We start from the raw sequence: 25,592 nt of genomic DNA on the forward strand, positions 1-25,592 counted from the left end.
CCGATCGCCCACTCGCAATAATCAATGCCAGATTCCTCGTCTGTCACCAAAAAGTTTACTGCGACTTCATTGTCTGTCCAAGCATCCTCGTCTCCATCTAATACACAATTTTAGCAGAAATTTTTATCATTCATAAAAATAACATTTCAGTAAACTCGACATTTTAATTATACTCATTAACATACTTACTCCATAACCTCCCGTCGTTTACGGTGATAATAACTGGTGACGTCAAATCAACAAGAACAGGAACAGAGTACGATATTCCAAAAAGTTCTGCTGCATTTGAAGCCACCACTGTTACGTGTACATATGTGTTATGGACGAGGGTAACATTAGTATTAATTCCAAAGTTGCTTAGCCCAACGCTGGTAAACTCCTGCAACTGTGTACCACCTTTTGTGTACCCTATTGAAAAAAGTACACCATGAATGTGAATTCAAAGAAGGAATGGTGGTAAATTATTATGATTAGGAAATATATGATTAAATTACCTATCGCCCATTGAAATTCTGTGATAGGACTGACATCTTCAAGGAAACTCCAGGCCCCATGCATAGAACCCCATTGATGTATATAGACGACGTGGGCAGACACGAGAGAGTCAGTACTGTTATTAATGTTCCTTTCCACACATTGTATTGTAATTTGGTCTAAAAACAGACCCGTTTTAATGTCTGTACTGCCGATTTCTATAGCTGTATTCTCTTTTTCTGCTTTGAAAAAGAAGCTATGCTTATGCCAAGAAACAATTTCACGGAATTCAGATACATCGTGATCATCGTATCTGTAAGCCTTGGGATAAAGAAGAAACACATGGTTGTTTTTGCCGATGTTTACAAACCCTTCTTTATTGGCTATTGTTGCTACACGCATTGAAAGATGGCTGGAAAAGAAGTCGACGCGATAAAGCTTATCCCTTTGAAGTCCATTTATGTCTTGTTTAACACTGCCTCTTACTAGAAGAAATGATTTTCCATCTCTAGCAAAATTCTTCAAAGACGATACAACGGAAGCACAACTGCCATGCGTCAGATTCCAGTAGTTAGGAATGAAGTCATTACCAAGGGAACAGATGTTTTGGTCATTGATATTTTCAATTACTAATGAGTTTCTGGATATTTCAAAAGACGGGTTCAGCAGAAGGTTTTTGTCAGTGTGATAAAGGTACTCAGGTTGTGGAGGAGTGGTGTCGATCCTGACTCCATCAGAAACCACGATGTCAGATTTATATCCCACATTGTCCACGGCATAGACTTTGCTGTAGTAGATTTTTCCTGAATGAAAAATTATTTGCTTATAATGAAAACAAATACCGAGGGTTATCACAATGAGCCTTGGTTACATGTACGAAAAAAAAGGTCAAATACTCAAGCTACAACATATCAATTAACTGTGGTTTTACTATTATTCTTTCTCGTAATGCATCTGATAATTTTTATGCACCCCTCCGAAGCAAAAGTACTGAAAACAATATGTAAAAGAGATAACTAACCAAATGAATCGTAATTATATTAAGTCCAGTCTAAGGAGAGCTATTTCATAAATGAAAAAAATGCTAGCTTTACATTCCAATAATTTCCTTTAATCTTACCATTTGCTAGTTCAACAGCAAGCGTTCTGGAGACTGAAATGTGTATCCCTACCCTCTCCCATTCCCATATACTGCATTCAGTATTTGAGTGCACTGATGAGATTGTTGTCGTGTTCCCTACACACCAAAAGTAATTCCTAATCCCTGATCCTGTATCCAAAAATCCATGCCATCTAGCTTGAACTAAATTTGATGCATTCTGAAACTCCAGATCATGCAAGCCTGTAATTAAATATTGCAGTATATTGAAGAATAGCTTATTAGAAATTATCAAAAAAACACAAGGTTCTTTTAAAGCATGACAGATACTGTGGAATTACTATTTGTTGTGGGGACTTTACTTTCGTTGTTTTCTCGGTATTGAGGAACCTCAGACACAAAATGTTTGCTAAAATCCTCGAAAGCAAAATCTCTTTAGACATATATTTTCCTTAAGCTACGAAAAATTGACTCCATAAAATTGAGTTATTTTACTGTATGCACACCTATTCCATCAAAAACTATCCCGGATCTCGGTTTTTCGTCATCAATCATGAATCCGTCTGAAGATTCTGTGTTGTGGATTCCCGATAAGCCGTAGGCGATGACGTTAGTGAAATACTGCACTCCTGAAGACAACGAGAGACCGCGCACCAAGAATGTCGTGTCTGTATTGGATAAGTCTTCTCCGCTGTCCCAAACACCGTAACCTGATAAAAATACGTATAACTTCATATCGTTTATAACCATACATGTACCATTTTTAAACATTTGAAATCGGATTTACAAGTAAAGATAACTAGTTTTTCAAAGAATCGATAAGGATAAATGAAAGATCAATCTATTGCTAATTTTGAGATGTTAGGATACTTACCCAAAAGGAAATCATAAGCAAAATATTAATATCTTGCATTTTATTCTTACACTATAATTTATTGATAACTTATTTGTTACTAACGTGTTTTGTTAAGAAATTGTTTGATCATGACAAGGACTACAAAAGGCCTGTGACCGATCAGCAGGGGATAGTCCACCATGGAACCTGATCCCTCCTCTGATGTTTTGAGCTCAGTGTTTGCTGTGTTCCCAATATGTGTTGTTCCAACGGACTTTTATAAGTGAAAACTGTTCATTATCTTCAGAAAAAATACTATTCAAACATTACATTTTAGGTAGATATCATTCATCTGTTCATACCTCCTGGTGTTGTACTTAGGTATACATGAAAGGATTTGATTGTCTCCTTCACGTCCACAAACTTATTTGTCCAATTCACCATTAATGCAATGCCATCCTTTACAAAATCATCATCTTTCATTGCACTAGATATCATTCTTTCAGTTATCTAAAATAATTCAGAATATATCAAATTGAAACAAGACATGAGAGACAAAATAAATGTTTTATAGCGTAACTTCCCAGTAAGAATGCTTTACGTAATTAATCCATTATCTGGAATCAATTTTAGTCTATCGTTGGGCCACAAGGTATGTCAACCATGACAAATTGGTTTCACCCTTATAGATCAATAACGCTGAACTTTTAAGTCCTAACTTAATTTTTCCATTTCTTAAACTCTTAACTTTTACATTGTAAATGATAAACATCATTTTGAATAGAGAAAATGAAACTTGACCAAAATTTTTTTTTCTGTCGAAATATAAATTTATTACTTTACTAAACTGGTATCTTTCCATTGTACACTTACAGAACTTCCAAGACTATCGACGACGGCAGGCTTTTGTGTTTCTATGACTACACCCTTCGATTTGAAGACTGCATACGTGTTTTTGTTATACCATGCTTTAACAAACATTGAGTAGGAAACACCCTCTTCGAGATAATGACCTTGAGTAAAAGGAACGAACGCACTATTAATGTTAGAATTTGACCTGTAATATAATTATGCAATCTTAGCATCTTTGTATAATTCTAAATTATAAAACATAAGCTCAAAGATACCTTTTTTGTAAAGGGATGCAAAATAGAAATAATGCTTACTTTTGATACTTTATTGTGAAGGATAATTATAGCTAATGGTTTTGCTTTTATAACTTCATTATAAACGATTGAACTTATAATGACTTAGATTCACAAAACTCCAAATTAAGAAAAACATTTATTTTAATGTGTATGTAATGCACGTTGTCCACTTCCAGTTTTCTATCAATATTTTCAAAAACTAATAACCTGGATCAGTAGTATAAGTAATAAACGTATTCTGCCCTGCATCATGCCATACACGATTGTGCTGTGGGTCAAATATTCCTACTGGTACATTGTGTGCTGTAAAGCCAACACTCCACTGGTACCTGTTGGACACAAACATACGAACAATGAAGTAAACAAATCTTTTGGGAAATGCCTCACAATTCGAAAGAAAAGTTAAAAAAAATATGATTCTGATATATTTTTCATTATAATTCAGTTGACAGCTTAAAGTATAAACGTAGGAGACTAATAAGTAGGAACTTGGCTTGATAAAATATTACAAACTAATATTACTGAATCAGTTGAACTGCATAGGTATCATTTTAAATATACTCACATGAAAGGTTGACTTCCTTGTCTATGGACAATTGACCATCGACCTTGCAGTACTGTATTACTAGGTGTGAAATTTATATCTGAAGCTCCAAATATCAGGTCACTTACTTTAATTAGGTTGTTTATATTTCCTGCAAGAAAAATAAGATCACTGTTTTTTTCAATACCATTAATTCAGATTAATTCTGAATATTTTATTCGTTTCAGATCACGAAATTTGCTAACATCTTTTATTGATCTTTTACGTTTGTCTTATTATAGTTAGTTGTTGCAATATTACCGATTGTGACATCATTACAAGAGGAACCATTATTGGGACAGACTTTATCTTGCGGAGCGCATACACACTGTCCCTCGCAGTCTTCTGCCTCACATCGCCTCACCAATGAAAGTAGTCCTTGTGGCAACTTCTTGAATTTGGAATGAACTATAGGACTTGATAGTCCTGCCTTGAAAGTTAAAAGAAGGTATCTATAGAAACGTAGTCTAAGAGAGATAAATGGATTTTTATTTTGCTTTATACTGCAGTATTTATTGCAAATCACTTGTCATAATGTACCTTATTTACAGCCCAAACACTGATATACACATAATCATGTGATGATAATTTTTGAGTGGAAATTCGGTATGCCTGAACCTTCCCTTCGTCGTATTTATCAGCTCCATTTGTGCTATGATTTACCCTTTTTGGAACACCCTTTTCCTACGATTAGAAAAAAATCTGATTTTGAATAAAACCATCTACATATTTATTAAATACTTACGCTTCATTGAAAATATAATCTATTACAACAGTGAAAAATATTTCACATTCTCACAGTGTTTAAGTCGGCTCCCATGTAAGTTGAACCCACGTTAACAAAGTAATGGATGATGTCCGAGTGGGCATCAGAAAATCCTAACCAAGCAAGGTTAACTGCATATTTCCACCAGGTCATAAAACCAGACACATGGCGACTCAATTCTACATCGACAGCATGATCGGTCTTTACCGCAAACATACCTAATAGGAAAAATGATTGCGATGTTCGTAATTCTATCTTTAATTGCATATATTGAATAAAATCTATGATTATTTTCTCTATTGTTGATTGATTTACATTGGCTAAAACAAGTTTACATTATCAAGTATAAGAAGTCTGACAAGCTGAGTGTTTCTATTTTAAAAACGTGCCTGCTGTCTTTTAAATTGGAAATTGAGTATAAGGAAAAAGCATGAATTTTTATAGTATACAGTTATGGAATGGGTACGAGGGAAATGGCAAATTAGTACAAAAAAAAGCATGTCGAAATGTTTTGACGTCATAGTTACATTGCTAATAACATGTGACGTCACAGACTCGATATTCCTTGAACGCTCCGCCCACTGAACACTTTGATTGGTTAAAATTACTAATAAATATTCATGAGGGAGTAGTCCCAGGGAGTAGCTCTGATTTTCCAGGGAGTAGTCTTCAGATTAGTGAAATAGGTCTTTTCTTAGTGAAATAGACAGTTTTATGGTATTGATTTTATATAGAGTAATTACAGTAGAGGCATAATAATTATTTTTATCAAGTGATAAAAAAATAAAACAAATATACAGCTCAACGCACTTTTAAAGCTCAAATGGTTTTTCGCACAAATTAAGGTCACATTGCTATAATGTAATATTGTGTGGAGAGACAACAAATTGCGTTTTAAAAGTACTTGTTTACATTATTTGAGTTTTATTTCATTTACATAAACATAATTTACACAAACCAGTTAATAGAACTTTGATATATTCATGGCTGAAAAATAACAACTATTCCCATTTGATTTTTTGTTGTTTCTTGCAAATTGAAGCTGTCGTTTTTCCATTCTTTTGAAAGCAGTATCTCTTTGCAGAAACGTAGACACGGGCACAGTACAGCTTGTGTAACTTGTATTTTCTATATATTCTAACTCTTTAGCCCGGGATGATAATAGTATTTTTCATCTGTTTGACTACTTTTTGTGCTAATAAGGTGGCATTTTTCAGACTTACCTTCTAAAATCTAGAATCGTGAAAGATTAATCCCAATGCAAAATTTTAACGTATCAAACCGTAAATACAATAGAATTTTCCTTTTCATAGAAAGAATATATAATTTTTAAAAAATTAAACAATACTTCAACAGGTTCTTTCTATAGTGTTAACATTTTTCGGAACTACATTTCCACAAAACCAAGAGGAGTATGGTAAATGAGCAAAGAATTTTGAAAAATACTCACCTTTAAGAAGAAAATTAAAAATTTTCAACTACTGTACATGGTATGAATAAGAACTCGTTTTATATAATTTGTAAAAACCTATGGTAGAATCCTATAGTAGAAGCATCGTACCATTTATTGATTAATTCCCCTTTAATACATCCACTTTAGAAACTGAAAATAATGATTCTAAAGGACTTATGTCCTTGACATTATATATTTTCATCGTACTGAAGTTAGAAAATGGTAATTTTTATAACAAAAATGTGACCTTAATTTGTGCAAAAACCCTGTGAGCTTAAAAAGTGCGTTGAGCTGTATCTTCAATTTGATATAATCCCTATATATATATACCTTAGAGAATGCATATCAACCTTGCATGAAATATCTAAGGTCTATATATCTACAGACTGTATCCATATTTGTATAGTATGACAATAAACCATGTGATACATGAGTTCAGAGTAACCTTGGGTTGGTGGAGTGCTGTCCACTTGAATTCCAGTGGAAGTACTTGAAGAACACATTTGAGCTCCATTACAGGATATAAGAGTGACAAAATATTTAACTCCGTCGTGCAGCTTCAGCTCACTGAGAACAAAGTCACGTGCAATGCCATTTACCTGTAGAAGAAGTGTTCGAAATACATAGTAAAAACTAATATTTCATACAACATTAAACTAAAACAAATTTCAATTCCTCCTCGGCTTACCTGCATGGAAGAAGAGTTAAAATCACCACCAATATGAGATTTCAGGGATAGATACTGCCTTTCTATGTGTGATTCTGGGTCGTCTACTTTCCACTCAACCTTTACCAGTGATCTGTATATTTGCGTGTTTTCAACCAGTGAGGAATCTCTTGTAAATCTGGGACCACTAGTTATAACAGGAGGTGTTTCATCAATGGTAAAACCATTAGAAACACTGTCAGCAAATAATCCTGTAAAAAGCCATATAAGATGCTAACACACGCATTTCCATTTGTTTGCATACAATACTGCAGTTTTGAGACTACATCTTTCCAAAAAATAATGATTCAATACTTAATTATCCAAAAAAGTGATCATATACCTGCTTTGTTATATGCGCGAACAGTTACATATATACGCTTTGACAATGGTAGTTCCTGTGAGAAATTATACGCAGTTGCTTCTTCAACCAAGTGGACTTCTTTTGCCGTAAGAATATCGTTACCCCCCGGCGTGGTCCCTGCCCACCAAACATAATGCGATATTCCAGACTGTGGGTCAGTGAAACCATACCACTTCGCACCAATCCAATTTCTGTCATTGGTGAAAGTATTCATTGAATAGTACATAAGTTTGAACAGGGTAGCTGTTTATTTTAAAGACAGGCATTTGCTATTCACACTGTTGATAATATAGGGTAAAACTGTTTGTTTCCGTAACTTAATAAAGGGAACAAAAAAGGATATAAAGGTTTGTTTTCAGTGACCTAACCATGGGCAAGAAAATGTTTGAATCATGAACTTAAAATCTCATGCAATTACCTAATTGACTGGTATTCCATGTCGTATGAGGATGTCCCATCTGTAACCACGCCCACATTTGGAGGACTATTGTCCATGATGACACCATCAGAGTAAGCTGTGGTACAAAACTCTGCGGTGTTACAGGCTGTTACCGACGTATAGTAGGTTAAACCCGAACCAAAGTGGACATAATCTACCGTCATTTCTGAAAGTATTTTAAGAAAATGTTCCATGCATTTTTTAATTCTGTTATCAATGTAATTTTCTATTTTTTCTATTTTCAAACACATTGCATAACTTTTTTGGACAGAGAAATGTGGTTAAATACGTATAGTACACGTAAATCTGCAGAGAAATTGCTATTCCGTTTAGAAAATCAGATATAACGAATTTTCTTACCTGTCACAAGACCGACACTTTGACGACCAATTACATCATCACATCGAATACATGTTCCTACGGTTATAAAAATTTCTTTAATTGAGGAATGGGGATCATGAAATCCTTCCCAATAAATCTTTAATTTGGACATATCGGTTTGATAATCAATGTCCCATTTATTGTTTCCTGATGGCGAAAGTTCAAACACGTGGCCTTCAAAAGGAGGAGAGAGGTCAACAGTGTAGGCCCAGGAAGTGGCAAGTGATACCAGACGAGCTTTGTTGATGGCCTAAGTAAATAAACACTGCTTTGTAATATCATAAGCATAAATGATACTATTAAATGGATCTTATTTTTAATAACGTGTTCAAACTAATTGTAAAACCTTTATCTTATACTGATTTTGACTATGGAATGATTCGTCTACCTGATTAACACATAGGTCTCACAGAGAATTTGACCGTTCAAAAGGGGATGGTTATTCCTTCTAAACATCTGATCTTACCTATGTAATTTCCATAGGTCCTATTTTGTTTTGCAATCTTCACATACTTTTTTATTATCGTAAATATTTTTCCAGCTCAGTCTGAATTTGATATAAAAAGATGTTCTTATTTCTGACAGACAATATCTATGTGGTTTTTGGAAACCATGTCTTCCAACAATCTATTGAAATTGCCATGGTTACCAATTGCCCCTGTTATTAGCAGACCTTTTTTTGTATTCTTGTGAATCAGATTTTCTCCAAACAATTACTGCGTCAAAAGAAGATTTCTAGCAGCCAAGCTTTATGAAAAACGAGATGACAAATTTTTTAATCGTCTACTTCCCTTACTTATGCAGCAATATACCTTCATCACCTGCATACAGAACTTGTATCCCTCGGTTGATTCGATACGCAAGAGTATGCTCATCATATGAACAATTTTATGGTCGATAAAATAACCTTGTCAGCAAAAAAATTATCATTAAGTCATAAGCTGACTGACGTTTTCAATAATAATTGTTAGGCCATCATATACGCACTGAATTGTCAATGGATTTTTCCCCTTTTATTTCCCGATCATGACAAGAAGACCACAGCGGGTTTGACCGGTCGACATGAGAATGCTCACTCCTCCATGGCACATGATCCCACTTCTGGTGTTTTGGGTGTCCGTATTTGCTCTGCTCCTTTTTTGCATTGTTTAAGGGACTTTTGAGCTTGAATTCTGTTCGTTATCTCCATATATTTTACTTCACGTTTTCCATGAACGCATAATTACTGTGCACTGAGATATACCTTGACGTTTATGTAATATGCATGTCCTTCCTTGATATCAAGTCTGTGATTTTTATCATTTGCTCCACATTCAGTATCCTCACGGGTGTAATCCATGATGTCAGAATACCCGGGCTCGGAACCAACAGACCACATGTAGAAGTCTATATCACTCTCAGGATCACTAAACACTTTCTTCCAACTGATCAGTGAAAATAGAAAATACAAATAAATAATTTGCTTTTATTTATCTTGCTCAAGTTGTCTTGGAGCTGCAAATAATCCAATATATAATGGTTAAGGTCTAGAATGCTTCTTCATTTTTGAAAAAATCATTCTTTACATGGGAGGAGCATTGGAAATAAATGAATTTCATTAGAATTTTTTCTAGAAATCAATTTTGTACTGAAATTTAACCGTATATATAAACCTACAGAACTCACTTGATCAGGATATTTATCCTTTATCCTTGTATTTAAGAACTGATAAAATTAAATTTTACATTGCATTCAATTTCAAACGGTTGGGAATATTTTACTTATCAGCAGAAAGAAAGGGTCTGAAAATGTTTATTTCTATAGATTTTGTAAGTGATATATAAGATTACCATGCTTCAATTTCCGAGACAGATGTTATGTGACGTCCAGTTATAGTGATAGGATTGTCAGATTTTATTGGAGGACTGGTATCAACAGTTATTGGTGAGGAAGTTTGAGCAGTTGTTCTATTGGCAAAATCAGTTGCTGAAAATTTTTTAAACGTTGATTAAATTGCTATCTTAACTGCATATCTCAGAATTAAATTGTAAATTTTGGACTTTCAACACGTCATAACACAGACAGTTGTACTGACAAATTGAATAAGGCGCGATTTTATTTTTGTTCAACTGTCCGTGTTATGACACTATGGGTGTCCAAAATTTACAATTTAGTTCTTATATTTACATTTACAGATTCTACGGCAGATAGATAAAATATCACTTCTTAAAACATGTTTCGCCTGTTTAACTAAAACATTCTGCACTTGTATTTCAAAATTGAGGAAGCAGTCATTGTTATGCATGAGCGTGAATTTTGATTTGATTCTGCTCTTGCCGTTGCCCTTGTCCGGTGTTCAACGTTTGTATTTAATCTTTTGTCCTCCTTGGTCGTGCTATGGTGTTTTGAATGCTTAATCTTTCAACACAGTCTAATTTATAAGAAAAAGGTCTGGAGATAAAGATAATTGAATACATCTTGTAAGATTATATATATTATTATTTCACCTTTTACTGTAGCATAGTACTTGTGCCCACTTTGCAACGTAAGTCCATGTAAGGCTTTATGATTTACAACTCCAACATTTATGAATGCAACAACATCATTCCCACCAACAGAGGTACCTATACAAAAAACGTTATTCTTGTACAATCTGAGATTGAATCTTTTGACATTTAAATTTTTATAAATCAATATGAAAATAAATAAAGTACCGATTCCAAGATGGTAAGCTTGCACTCCAGATGCATGAGAAATGGTCTGAAATTCTTCAACATCCTTAAATGAATCCCATGTTATATACAGGTCCGTTGTTGATGTCTGAAATGTCGAGAGAAAAAGGGAAAATGACGAGAAGAAACTTTCCAAGATGGCAGACATGGCAAAAGAAAAGAACTTTTATTGTTAAATATTTTCGAATTTTTTGATCTACAAATCGATCTGTATCAAATTCAAAGGATATGATTTTATCCTATTGAATTTCATTAACGCTCCAGTTTCATATCAAATGTCCTATAAGATATATACTGTTAAGTTTTTTCTTGATCGTGTTCTCATATCATCTGTTTTCATGGGAGATTTCCTTGCTCAATATTTGAACACTCATACATTTCATCACAATACCTTAATTAATTTTAAATATTGAATAACTTTAACAATGACAGTAAAGTTTTCATAAAACCTGGTATTGCTGTCCCTGTTTGCCAATCCAAACATTTCCCGCTGACGGAGGAGTAAGATCAACCACAACTCCGTCACTGCATTCGTTAATTTCCGGTAGTATTTGAGTCCATTTTTCATGTTGTATTTCAGTATATTCCGTATGAATACATACGATGTATCGTTGACCATGCTCAAGTTCACTGTCACTAAACTTTACATTGATGAATTCGTGCTCTAATGAAATAAGCATGAAATATATGAAAATGCATGGTTTTAGAGTTGTCAAAACTTAGAACATTAGAGTGTGTATTAAGTAATTGAGAATAATGCTTTGCATCAACAAAATAAATAAAATGTAGACAATTGTAGAACATAAGCAATTTTATTTTCATTTAATTGGTATATTTCAGTCACTAAGTATTGTAATAATCTAACCAGTGGTGACACATTTGATAGAATTCGGATGACTACAGGGATCACTGAGGGATAGAGAAGATGGCGGCAGGTAGTAACTAGTAATATCCATATTCCGGGCCTTGATCACTGCCACGGTGTAGGAATTATATCGTAGAGAAGGCCACACAGCTGATATGTAGTTCTTATTTGGAGTATAGTCCCTGTCTACATATGGCCACCTGGCGTTTGTCTGTAGAAGAATTGCTTCTCCATAGCCATCTGAATGTTTAAAAAAAAAAGTAAATAGTGAAAAGGAATTAACATATATAATTCCCATTATATGAATGCTTGAATACAGATCTAAGGCTAAAATTGTTACAAAAAACAAATATATAAATTTTCCGAAATAATATTAATTTATAGGTAATTAGTTGACATTCATCTAAATAAGGATTCTGATAGAGTATAGATTGTATAGTGAATATTTAAATGCATAATAAATAATTATGATTACCGCGTATTTTACTTTGATAAAAAAGAAAGACAAACCTCTGCCAGGATCCTGTGCTCCAACAGCGTCAATGACAATGTTTGGTTTGATGTTTCGTGGATCAAATGCACTACAGTCCTTGATATCAGCGGAAACTGTTGAATAAAGTCTTGCTTTGTTGTATCCTCGCACAGTTAATCGTCGACATTTCGAAAAGTCCATATTTCCTGTCAATGGTATGGTGAATTCCATCTACAATATATAAGAAAGTTATTATCAAAATTCAAAATATATATATGTTACAGTAAATATGTGTAATCAGGAATTTCATGTATTTCCTGAATTTTAGGAAATACATGAAATCCCTGTTCTGCTCAGAGAATACACGTATTTACTAGTTTTAGTTAGGAAATACACGTGTTTACTGAATTTTTCAATACTTTTTACACCTATTTACTGACTGCATTTTGGTGGGATAATTAATATGAATCATAAGATATAAACAGATGCACAGTGCATTCAATGTTGATATCAGTTAGCATAATTATCATACGTGAATAAATAATATTTTTGATTACTTACGAATTTTAAAAATTGCATTATTTGTAAATATTAACCCCAAAAACTTAATAATATTCTGCTTTCATTGTTTGGAATGTGTTTTCTACATCACAACATACTTTCACTAACTTTCAGTTATTTAATCTTAAACACTAAAATCGCTTACTGGCATTTTTAATTATTAGATATTCATACAGTTAATGCTACAATTATTAACAATAAATTAAAAACTCTAAAGCATCTTATTTGCAAATAAAACAACTCTTATACGGTCTCCTCCAAAATGCAACAGAAAAATCTTGCAAAATACACATTATTTAACGATATTGAAGAAATCAGTAATTCAAGATGAAACTTCACTAAAGGGAATTTTCCACCCTAATATTTAAAAGTTCAAAATATAATTTTTGCTCAATAAATTTGATTTAACCTATAATTGCAAAACATATCTATGTAACCATAATTGTAAAGATGTAAAACTCAAATAAATAATAGTATATTCTAAAAATCGTAATTTTTATAATTTTTGTATAAACTAGTTTAATAAATTTGAATTAATAACTTCTTTGCAAATGTATGAATATGCAAAAGTTCAAATTAATGCATCTATTTGTAGAAAGTATCAAATGCTGCTTTAAGAAAAAGAATTTTATATTTGTATACGTACGGAATTTTTCAAAGAATATGTATAAAGTATTTATCCAGCTTAGTTCAGTAAAAACGTGTAAAATTGGCTAAAATTTTCAGAAAATACATGAATTACCTAGCAATTCAGTAATTACACGTATTTCCTAAAATGGCCAGTAAATACATGTATTTCCTGAATGGTTTAGGAAATACATGAAATTCCAGATTTCACATATTTATTGTAACATATATAAGCTTTCAATTTAATATTTTTTTTAAAGATTTCAAAAGATATAATTTGTACCTTTACTTGTATTGCATATCAAAAATCAATTTAAAACTGTTTTCATTTCTGTTATGGTAATTCTCCAAAATTTGATAAAGGATATGAAAATAATTCCTTAATTTATTTAAAATTGTAAATATGCTGTGTTTTATTATTCTACACACTCTCTCTCTTTCTTTCTTTCTCTCTCTCTCTCTCGATAAATAAAGCTAAATACTTTATATTGGTCAGGTTTAACTTCAAAATTCTTTAGCTCATGCCAAGGAGTATGCAGTCTTCCGATGTCTGATTGGTCCGTTATTGCCCATTCATATTTGTTGATAACCCCATACTTTTCACTCGGTATTTGAATGTCTGGGTCTTTAAACATGTCCATCACAACGTTTAGCTTAAAACGATGGATACCAAATTTCAACTTGCAATTTAGCATCACAAGAGAAATAATGAATTCTTAGTACTTGAAAGCAAAAGCTTAGCATTACCTTTTCAGTTGCAGATGAATTTTCATGAACAACTTGTATGCCACCTGCTATGGGTGGGTTGGCTAGAATCATGATGCCATTGCTGTGTATTGGCAAGAAACAGATCTCTCTGGCACAAGGTTTTAGGGCAAAACGATACAATTTCCCAGGATCTAACAATAACCCATTTACATGGACTTCCTGGTGACCGTGGCTGGACTTGAAGTTTTGGAAAACGCTCCAATCATCTAAATAATTTTTTTTTGGTATGAGTTTTGAATTCCATTCATTATTTTATTGATATCGAAAGTCTTTTTGAAAAAAAAGGCAACTGAATGATTATGCCTCATTTTAATAGATGGTCTAAAGTCAACATACTCATGTTAAACTTTTATATAAGACATACCCCCATACAGTGATTTTCCTTCGATGGAATAGTAGATATCTGGAGTGTATGATACCGTTTCCTCTGATATTTTCCAAAATGCATTTAAAGTATCAGTGGAAGATTGGAAATCGGTTTCGTTTGAGCAATTTGTCATGATATCCTGTTAAAAATTAACAATTAAGAAAAAACAATCACTACATTTATAACATTTTCTCGAAGTTAAGAAATTAAAAATTAAATATTTCAAATTCAAAAGATATAATTTCAGTAAAAACAAAAGATATACATTTATAACTAACCCAGTCGTGGTGAATCACAGATTTTGTTGTGTTTTCCTCTAAAATAGATAAACCATTTAAATCATAATTTTATTTCGGATGATAATTAAAAATCCAGACATCACTGGATAGGAAAAAGGATATATGACAAAACTTAGGCTTCTTACTCCTTATGTTAAAAAAAAAAGTTAAGAATTATGCATACCTTGTTCAATGCAGGGTTCTCCGTCAAACACTGATATACCAGTCAAACTTGCATTTTCTCTTACAACTGTTATTCCATCTGAGGTTGCCTGTACGTTTCCAGCTGACGTTACAGCCGTTACGGTTATGTAGTAAGTCTGTAAAATAAGAATACGGTGATATTACATAATTGTCAGAATGTTTTTAAATAAAATTTTTAAAAGAATTCAATTTCTTATCATATGTTCTCTACCTTAAAAAATGTCAAAGAAAGTCCCTGTTCGATATGGGAAGTATTCATCCCAACTTCTCTTTGTGGAACAACGTCCGCAGAGCCAGGTGTAGTTCCTATTTGAAATCTGTACATTACATCAAGGTAAGCATGAGAAAATCCCGTCCATCTTGCAGAGAGGCTATTCATCGAAGTAGTATAATCAATATCTTCTACGTCCTGATTTTGTGTCATCAAAAAATTGGAATATATTTTAATGGAAAATGAAATTCTTTCCACAAGAAAACTTTAATTTTTACATAATTAAATAAATCATGAATCATATGACAATTGAATACTTACTAGGAAATTAAATTTCAGTTCATTCTGTAATACAAAACAATTTAATTTGGATTTTTTTTAATTAAAAAAAATATTAGGTTTAAATATTACGTTTTAATATTTTATTACATGTAATATACATAATATAATTTCTACTAGGAAACATATGCATTAAAAAGAATTATCGAAATAGAACCTATATTAATCAACCTTGCGTAGTTAAGATTTTTTTTAAAATAATAAACTATATATATATATTAAATAAATAAACACACCGCTACATCCATAACACTTCCAGTTGAAGGAAGCTGCACAATGTGTATATAAGGTTCTGAGACACCAAAAGTAGCGAGACCCGCTGCGTTCTCGGCTTTTATCATGACGTAGTACGTGTGGTTACCATGCAGTCTCCACTCAGTATCATTTATAGGGATAGCTGTACATGTTGGTGGTTCCTTTACAGTACAGTTGGCACCAGCCGATAAACTCGAATACCTCCGTACTTGTGTGCCCTTAATTGTGTGACCTGTATATGCAAAGAATTTCATAAATGTGATATCTTTATCCTTGAAAAGTTGTTCTTAAGTTGCAAAATCACATACCTCTGAGTGGTTACCTATCCTAAATAATTGATTTTCAATGAAGATATGTTTGATATTTTATGATTTCGATTTGTTGATTCAAAAGTAATTTTATAACTGCTTCTAAACCTTAAATAATCGTTATTTACAAAATTTAAATACTAAAATTAAATTGGCTTAAAAATTTCATCCAAATTAATGCAGTACTTTATTAAAGATTAGAATAAACAACAACGTCTGGTCTTTTCTATCGCCACACTTTATGTCGTTTTTCTTTTTCAGTCCATTCAAAACAAAGACGTATCTGCGCAAAAAGTGAATTAATTTAGATAAACAAATTGCAATAATTATTAAAGAAAAGACCCTTTACAGCAAAAATAGTCATTTAGATTATGCAAATGAAATAATCTTATAAGATAATAAATATCTTATAAGATATGCGGATGAACTTAAAATACGAATTTCGAAGGAAACTTCAAAAGACATCGGTAACATTGTGACGAAAGAAAAATTTTATCTTAATTTAAATTTAATTTTGTATAAATCAATATGATTTAAGTATGTGACATTGTAATTAATATATTCCGATCATTACCTTATTTAAATCTGTTGTGACGTTACTTTTTGGTTATCCTTCGTATTATTATGATACTTGTGAGATATATTGACTTCGGTAAAAAAAATATATTCTTACCAACAGCATACTGAAGAGAAAGAGGAAATGGATCCCCTGTATCAATAAAACTGTTTCCATTCCACGAGACGACCAAATGTCCATCTTGATGCTTGACTGTTATTGGTGGGGAGAAAGCCGGTGGAGTGGTATCGACGAAACTTGGTCCTATAGACTGCATTATGAAAATTGACCAAGTTAATGTTAAATATAAGAATTGATTTGGTTATAATCATGTTCGATTACTTTAAGAACAAAAAATTAATCGTGATTTTTCTCTGATTGTCTAAGATTTGGTAAAGTTCTGTCCTTTAAATACAGACAAATTAAGATAATGAAAATCAGTTTGTCCGTGCATCATTAAATGTGCGAGTTCTCATAATTGCAAAAAAAAAACAAGAGGCCCATGGGCCACATCGCTCACCTGAGAAGCTTTGACCATTCTGTTCTTTACCAGATTTCACCCTTGTTATACATAATGCATCCCCACCCTACCCCACTGATCATAAGGAGATGGGTGAACTTAGCGTGCAGAAAGCCCACTAGTTTCAGATATATAAAAATCAAATTTAAAGTGTGAATTTAGTATTTAGAGTAAAGTTCTCATCGTTGCTTTTTATGAAATCATGATAAACAAAAAGTTTTGAGGATTTTTTTTTTATTAAAATTCTTTTTATATATAAAAAATAATGTGGTATCCATTGGGTTCGAACTCTGGCAATAAAAATCCTGAATTGTATTCTCTATTGAGACTAGCACGCTAACCACTGCGCTACACAAGTCCTGATGAAATATGGCATTTAAATCATGTTTGTGATATGACCATTGACTTAAGGGACTATTTCTTGAAAAGATACGAAAGTTATGTCATAAAATTATATTTTTAAGGTATAGTGGGTCATTGCTCCATGATTTTGGAAACCAAAATATGTATGTTTGTATGCAAACTTTGAGGATTAATTCTCAAAAGAATGGAGAGAAGACCCACTCATAGAAAAATAGTGTTATAGTGTGAAAAAAATGACTCGTTTCGTCCTCTTTTGTGTGTGTATAGTATTTTATAGGCAAATAACTTCAACATTCATGAGATTTGTGCAGTTTGTAGAGATTTTACATAAAGTATACTTTAATATTAAATAAAATATTAAGGAAAATTTAGATATAATTGAGATTTAATTTTTCACCTTCATGTTTGTTTCGCTATGTGCTTATCCCACGTCATGTTCACCCATGTCCTTTAGACATTTTGAAATCTACACTACCCCATGATCCTTCCATGGGCACATATGTTTCAGCTTTTTTGGCCCAGTGGTTCCTGAGAAGAAGATTTTCAAAGTTTTTTCCTATATATTTCTATGTAAAACTTTGATTTGTATAATGGCCCCGCCCTTCCCCCGGGGGTCATGATACAATTTGAATTTACACTACCCCAGAATGCTTCCACATAAGCTTCACTTTTTCTGGCCCAGTGGTTCTTGAGAAGAAAATTTTCAAAGAATTTTCCTATACATTATTTCTATATAAAACTTTGATTCCCCATTGTGGCCCCGCCCTTCCCCCGGGTGTCATTATTTATATCTACATTATACCAGGATGCTTCCACATAAGTTTCAGCTTTTCTGGCCCAGTGGTTCTTGAAGAAGATTTTCAAAGATTTTTCCTATATATTTCTATATACTTTGATTCCCCATTGTGGCCCCGCCCTTCCCCCGGGGGTCATGATTTGAACAATTTAGAATCTACACTATACCAGGATGCTTCCATATAAGTTTCAGCTTTTCTGGCCCAGTGGTTCTTGAGAAGAAGATTTTCAAAGATTTTTCCTAAATTTTTCTATATAAAAATTCCCCATTGTGGCCCCGCCCTTCCCCCGGGGGTCATGATTTGAACAATTTAGAATCTACACTATACCAGGATGCTTCCACATAAGTTTCAGCTTTTCTGGCCCAGTGGTTCTTGAGAAGAAGATTTTCAAAGATATATTTCTATATAAAACTTTGATTCCCCATTGTGGCCCCGCCCTTCCCCCGGGGGTCATGATTTGAACAATATATATCAGCTTTACTGGCCCAGTGGTTCTTGAGAAGAAGAAAAACCCTATTTTTGTCATTTCTTGATTATCTCCCCTTATGAGGGGACTTGGCCCTTCATTTCAACAATTTAAATTTTCCTTCACCCAAGAGTGCTTTGTACCAAGTTTGGTCAAAATTGGTCCAGGGGTCTTGAGAAGAAGTCGAAAATGTGAAAAGTTCGGCTCAGGTGAGCTAAAAAGGGAAAAAATGAAAAAAAAATTGTCCCGCTTATATTTTCCAAAGAATACTTTGTGAAAAAAAGGAAAAAGTGTTTAATCTATAGGATTACCTGTATGCCTTCAATGTTCGACTTGCTAATGGTTTTAATGATGAAATAGAATGGTTCTCCCTTTGGTAAATCAGTATGCATCAGATAAATATGGCGATGTTGTTTTGTAGATCTAAAGGAAAGTAAATCAGGTGCTGTGCTTCCAACTACTGTGGATAAGCCAACCTCATAATCATGGATGTTTGTTTCATTGGCGGACCAGGATAGAGTGATCTACAAGGAAATATAACTAGTTTGGAGAAAAAAATCTAAAAATAAAGGGACAAATTATTTATATATTTTCCTTCTGATATTCTAATTTCAAAAACCAAAAATTGATACATTTAAAAATACACACGTGTGATGATGCGGACAGTGCAAGACTCAAAATGGCGGATGTCCTTGAATTATTTGCACAAAACACTGATCCATTCACATTAACGTATGAACCATTCTTGTGTTTTTCGATAGGAAAGATGTCAATGTTGGATAATGGTACAGCCTTCCTCCTGGTAAGTTAAATTATAATGCATTCAAGTCATTTTCTTTCTGAATGACAAACCACATAAATGAAGTTTAATAACTTACACACAGTCATCTGTCGGATTAGCAATTAATCTCCTATGTCTGTTTCTACTGACCACCCAATAAGTCGTTTTCCCTATGTCTGTTACTAAACCTTCCCTGACGTAAGCATTGGTTATGTCCACCTCTGACACACTTGGTACCGTTGTAGTCACTGTAACGCCGTCAGAGCAGACCGGCTCAGACGGTTCCAGCGCTCGATTGTAGGCGACAACACAAACGTAATGCGTCCCCTCGGTGGCTACTGTGTGAGTTACATCTGTTGCATATGTTTCTTGTAACTGTAAATATAAGTTTGAGACTTCTTCCCATGAAAGTCAATACAAGTTCATTATTAACATGAAATTTAAGCTGAAATCACAAAACTCGATATTTATTAGTTCTAGGAAATTTACAAGAGGGTTGCTGTTATCCAGTTTGAAACCATCTGCAGGAATTGGTTTCGTGTGGAAGCCATACATGTAGAACATGACACCACTCTCTTTGTCAAAGAATCCGTCCCAGTGAGCGTTCAGTGTCTTGCTTTGTTGGAAGTCCACCTCACTAGTTCCTCTGATTCCGTCTTGTACAGATCCGGTGTGTGGAGGTGAAATATCAATAGTTATCTGACGAAAATTGATCATAAGTAAGATTTTGAAAAAAATGTAAATATTTATCAAGTGTTCTTACTAGTATTAAGTTAATAAACAGAGGAAGATTTTAATTTCTTTATATACTCGTACATTTATGAAATATACACTGAAGTAAAGATTTTAATGTTTCGTTTATGTCTGTATATCTCTGTATGTGAGTGGCTAATTGTGGTTTGTTTGTTTGCTTGTTTCCTTGTTTTTTCATTGATATTTATATATACATGTACTGAATAAAACATAAATAAAAGTAAAACAATGCGCTCATTTTACTACACATTATGTACGTCACAACATCATAATAATCAATGTGTTTAAACTGGTATAAGTATATTGCCATCGAACATAAGAAATATAATTTCAGAAAATTTATATACCTTCTTCGTTATCACTGTAGATAACAAAGCTTTGTTTGTCGCATTAACCTCCAGGAAATAGTCGGAATCGTGTGTACCACTGTCTTTGTCATGCACGAGGCCTCCATGTCTCTTAATCTCAGGTTTTACTTGAAAATGTCGATGATAAGCTCCCCAGTGATTTGTTTGGTAGCAGTTTGGTCCTCTGCTATAGTCACTATAATTCTGACTGCACTCAGTAATATCCTGTCGAATATAAGTTACATATTACATAACGGTATGATAAGTAGGATGCATGTAATGTAAAGTTATGCAAGTTCTTTTTATTCGAGTAAGTACTGGTACATGTATATGATCAGTATGCAAAAAAAAAAACAATACAATTCAGAAAAAGTAAAAAAAAAATCTTTATTTTTCACAAAAAAATATATATATATATATAAAATAACATATTAAATAAACAGCATTAATAACCTTTGCAAACAAATAACATTGAAAATATAAGAAAATTTTTTTCGTTGAAAGATTCTATTCTTTGTTTAAGTATGTGTCATTTAAATCATGTACACTGTCTCTAACCATGTTAACGTTTAATTCATTTTATAAATCAGTCAAACGAAATTTAATGTAAGATAAGAAGAATCGAAAATATTTGCTAGGACCGCTGACTTTTACAGATGACTGCTTACTTTTACACTGGGACAGTGTATTGAAGCTCTTTTACGATATAAATATTTAGCTCAACATTTAATTAAACGAAAATAAAGAATTATTTCACGGCACAGGTAAACTGTCCTTGAAGAACACGACAACCATTCTATCTTCAACTCCCCCCTTCACATGTTAGTGCCCCTAACACCATTTCTCTGACCACTAGAAAGGTTTTCTTATCTATTATCAATTCTGTAGCTCCGTACAGGATACAGGTTTAAATGTCAAAGAACACAGCCAATTGTAAAAGTCAGTGCTTCTCGCTTAATTCAAATAAGCTTAATTAAATCTTATCTTCATCCTTTTCATTTAACCGAAAACGCTCGTTACAATTTTTCAATATGAAAAGCGTCCTCAAGACAACGAAATCTTACATTATATGATCCTTGAGCAAACAAATCTTCGTGGCCATGAAGAATGATTTCTCCGGTAAAATTGTCATACAATCTCCAGTAGATGCTATCGATGCCACTGTGGTAGTCATAAGCCAACCATTCAATTCTGAATTGGGTTAAAATGAAAACCGTTGATAGCGAAAAAATATGCAATTTTTTTTTACAAATAAAATTATAAGGCTTATAATAAAAGATGTACCAAAATCTCTCTCTCTCTCTCTCTCTCTCTCTCTCTCTCTCTCTCTGTTTACGTCATTTCTCTGAATTCCTCAAGCCTGTGGACACTTATATTAACTCTATCTCCTCGTGTTAACCATACGTTCTCTACAATTGGAGGAGTGGAGTCTCGATATATCGTAAGAGTGTCGTTCAAAGTTTTATTAAAAATATCGATGGCTACAACGATGATGATTGCCTTGTCACCATCAGACCAATCCATGTTTAAAGTCTCTGACTCTGTGGAAATGTCGCTCACAGATGATAACCCTGTAAAATCTTTCAAGCCTGATCCATCATAGACGTAAAACTGGACTTTAAAATCAACACATCCTATAAACACAATAAACAGAATTTGTTAAAGAATCATCATCAAAGCTGTTAAGATAAGAAGAAAAAAAATCAAATTCTACAGTGTACCTTCGATGTTTTTCACTTTAGTGACGGATCGCTGTCCAGAGTAATCATCGTAATCCTCTGTAATTCCATAACTCGGTGAAATTTCATTTAGCCATTTGTAATAACTATGATTAGAATTTCGAAATCTCTTTTTCCATTGCACTTCAACTATCTTTGTATCATCAACAACCCATGTGTAGTTTGTTTTATAATATGCAGTTTGGACACGTGTTACATGATTTGGGTTGTGTGAGACATGCGAATGGTTGTCATACAGAACGAAACGCCTGGTCGTTTTATAATTTCCAGCTTTGTCATAAGCTGCCAGATGGATAGAGAAGAGTCCTGACGCCCCTGGGAGTTTCAGTGTTTTCTGAAAGCAGAATGGTGAAAAATTTAAATACAATCACTTTGTTACATTTGTAATTAGAAAAATCACCCAAAATATGTTTCATTTCCAAATATTTAGGAAAAAGATAATCCTTACAGATGATTCATTTAAAAAAATGATTCCGTTGTCTTTCGGTTTTGCGTCCTCTTTCAATATAAGATTTCCGCTGACTGTACATAATTCATATTTATATTCCTTTATTCCGGCTAGATTGTCATACCAATCATTCCATGTTATTGTTATAGTTGACTGAAATAGAAAAAAAATATTTTTAGATCATAACCATAAGTCCATAAGAAATTCATGTTCTCACAAACATCCAAACAGTACTTGTATTACAATGTATATCAAATATTAATAGTGTTGCTACTAAGAATAGCTTAGCTATAGCCTTGTTGTAAACATTAAGAATAGGAGCTTACATTTTCTGTTAGATCGGGTACAACAAGTGGATCTTTGCAGTCTCCATTTATTGTATTGTATTCCGAACAGTGATAAGGCGCAACAAAGTCCCAACGATAAACATACTGTAAAGTTTTAGTAGTTCCCACCAGGTAATGAGTTTCATTAACTTTTCGTTCTCGATTTTCCATAACAAGATGTCCTCCTATTTCGGCCTGTATTGTAAATGTCATCCTATTAATGGAAAAGCTTAGTTAATGTAAAATAGAATGGTAATGGGCTTCGAGATCATTGTGTTTTTTCATTATACTTTTAAAACTTGTTCGTAAACAATATTTATATGCTTACGTATCGCCATTGCTGAAGTTAAAAGGTTTCGATCCAGATTCCAAAGGAAAATTTTTTTTGCACTGAAAAGAAGAGGTTGCCGGTTTCGCAGGTGATGCTTCGGGACAGTTGTACACATTGATGATTTGTGACGTCCTGGGAACTACAATATTAAAAAAGTTATGTTGCTCTTCAGTTTAAAGCTATTGCACATGCATATTTTCCTTCGTGTTGAAACATAATTTCTTTTTAGTAATATCCCATTGATTCAACTAAATTATTACTGTAAGTGGTGTTAAAAATTGATTCCTGAGTAGAATTGGACGTCGCTGATGAATTTGTATGGTCCATGTCTGTGGTGTTCTTGATGCTCTTCACTGGGTCCAAAGCAGTGTAAGTAAAATTTAAGGTAGTAGAGGCCCTTATAATACCATAAACGAACTGCTGAATATAATGATTTTCATCCCTATGGAGATTCTCCTTGATTGCATATTTAGCGTTCCATATTGTCTCTACAATCTTCCAGTCTTTATAGTTAGACCATACCACAGGATGAGGACCAGGGTCTACCGAGTCTGAGGGATTAGTCAACACGTGGTGATTGTGTTTTAGCTTGAAAAGGTTGTCAAGAATATCTGCATATTCTGTCACTATAAAAAATCAAGACAATTTTTTACAGGTAAGTCTAAAAGTAACCACAAAACGTATTGTGTATGAGTGCGACGACGAGTTGTTTGAAGTTGTGCGAAGTGTGCGATGGCGCGTTGTTTGAAAACGTGTCAGCGCGATAGCGTTGCGCTAATACACAACACGTAATTGCGCTTATACACATCACGCGGTCGCGATAATAAGCTTTCGAATAAACGCTGTTACGCTGAAAAAATTACACTACATACCGTTGCGAAGTCAAACAAGACACCGTCGGGCAAACTTTATGCAACATGCTGTCGCGCTTTCACACAACTCATTGACATGGAATCCGGATAGGGCGATGCAGTTCACTATCGCACCTTCGAGCATCGACTACAAGGTCGATGGCGCGATAACGATGAAGCAATTGAGAGATAACGATGGAGGTGTCGTGGCGATAGTGAATATCGTTTTATCGTCAGCGTACCATCGCACCATCGTGTCATCGCTATCGCACTATTACATCATCGTTCTATCGCACCATCGCTTCATCGGTATCGCACCATCGCATTATCGCGCCATCGATCTTTAAGTCGATGATCGAACAACATGGCCCTATCCGGATACCATAGTATTGTATGTTAGCTCGAGGGCGTGTTTTTCTGAACACGCAGATAAGCTTTTATAAATGACCATATCCGGACACCATAAATTGGAAAACTGTTTAAAACGTTCTTTTTATGACATAACATATCTAATTAAACGTATCTAAATAAATGGAGGCTTTATTTATTATTAAAAAAGAAGTCATTACTTTGTTCACAATGTTTTCCAGTAAATCCTTTCGTACAGTTGCATTTATTTGCAAGTCCTCCTTCACAATAACCTGGGTAACATCTTGTACTGTCTGGTCGCCAAGAACATGCCTCTGAAAGAAGATAAAGGATTATAAATCCTCAGCCAGGAAATGATAACTCTTAAAATTATTATTTTATTTAAAAAGTTTTGACAAGAAGCTTGATTATGAAAGCTTTTCAGAAGTACTTTTAATTTTATGTATATTATTATGATTTAATGCTTTTTGAAGTCTTAGAAAGGTTCTTGCAATACAGGATTCTCCATTTTAACTGTGGCGCAAGATTTTAAGTAAAAGAGAAAGTCCAAAAACTGTCCATTTTGTTCGAGGTCCGAAGGGCCGAGAACAGTTTTTTTCTCTCACAGAATGGACAGTTTGAGGACTTTATCCTACTTAAAACATTTTCTCTATTGAACTTTTTCTCTACATACGTAGACACTGCTTTTGATTTGCGCTTTTGACGTAGGCTTTATGATAGTCCTCATCCAT

At 33.5% G+C, this 25,592-nt stretch overlaps 1 protein-coding gene across 1 annotated transcript; it reads right to left on the reverse strand.

The window, feature by feature from the left end:
* Positions 1–8: 8 nt before the first annotated feature.
* On the reverse strand, positions 9–25,592 carry LOC134241139 (uncharacterized; the record flags this gene model as incomplete). Its single annotated transcript, XM_062723225.1, is given in 46 exon segments — positions 9–97; positions 190–408; positions 495–1,277; positions 1,595–1,816; positions 2,080–2,283; positions 2,771–2,918; positions 3,282–3,421; positions 3,764–3,885; positions 4,122–4,251; positions 4,401–4,569; positions 4,680–4,823; positions 4,939–5,123; positions 6,804–6,957; positions 7,047–7,276; positions 7,408–7,619; positions 7,847–8,033; positions 8,228–8,498; positions 9,492–9,672; positions 10,078–10,213; positions 10,735–10,851; positions 10,942–11,047; positions 11,409–11,623; positions 11,825–12,064; positions 12,335–12,527; positions 13,967–14,137; positions 14,232–14,458; positions 14,617–14,758; positions 14,898–14,935; positions 15,082–15,217; positions 15,313–15,510; positions 15,858–16,138; positions 16,888–17,041; positions 19,228–19,440; positions 19,565–19,715; positions 19,795–20,072; positions 20,187–20,396; positions 20,798–21,022; positions 21,862–21,988; positions 22,134–22,431; positions 22,519–22,870; positions 22,985–23,137; positions 23,311–23,524; positions 23,639–23,780; positions 23,902–24,267; positions 25,062–25,175; positions 25,535–25,592. Coding segments are annotated over 46 exon segments (9,045 nt in total), but the record flags the coding sequence as incomplete, so codon positions are not given.

Source organism: Saccostrea cucullata, unplaced genomic scaffold, assembly GCF_032062105.1.
Source record: "Saccostrea cucullata isolate Sc308-1 unplaced genomic scaffold, CSIRO_AGI_Scuc_v1 ctg2216, whole genome shotgun sequence".
Lineage (NCBI taxonomy): Eukaryota > Metazoa > Mollusca > Bivalvia > Ostreida > Ostreidae > Saccostrea > Saccostrea cuccullata.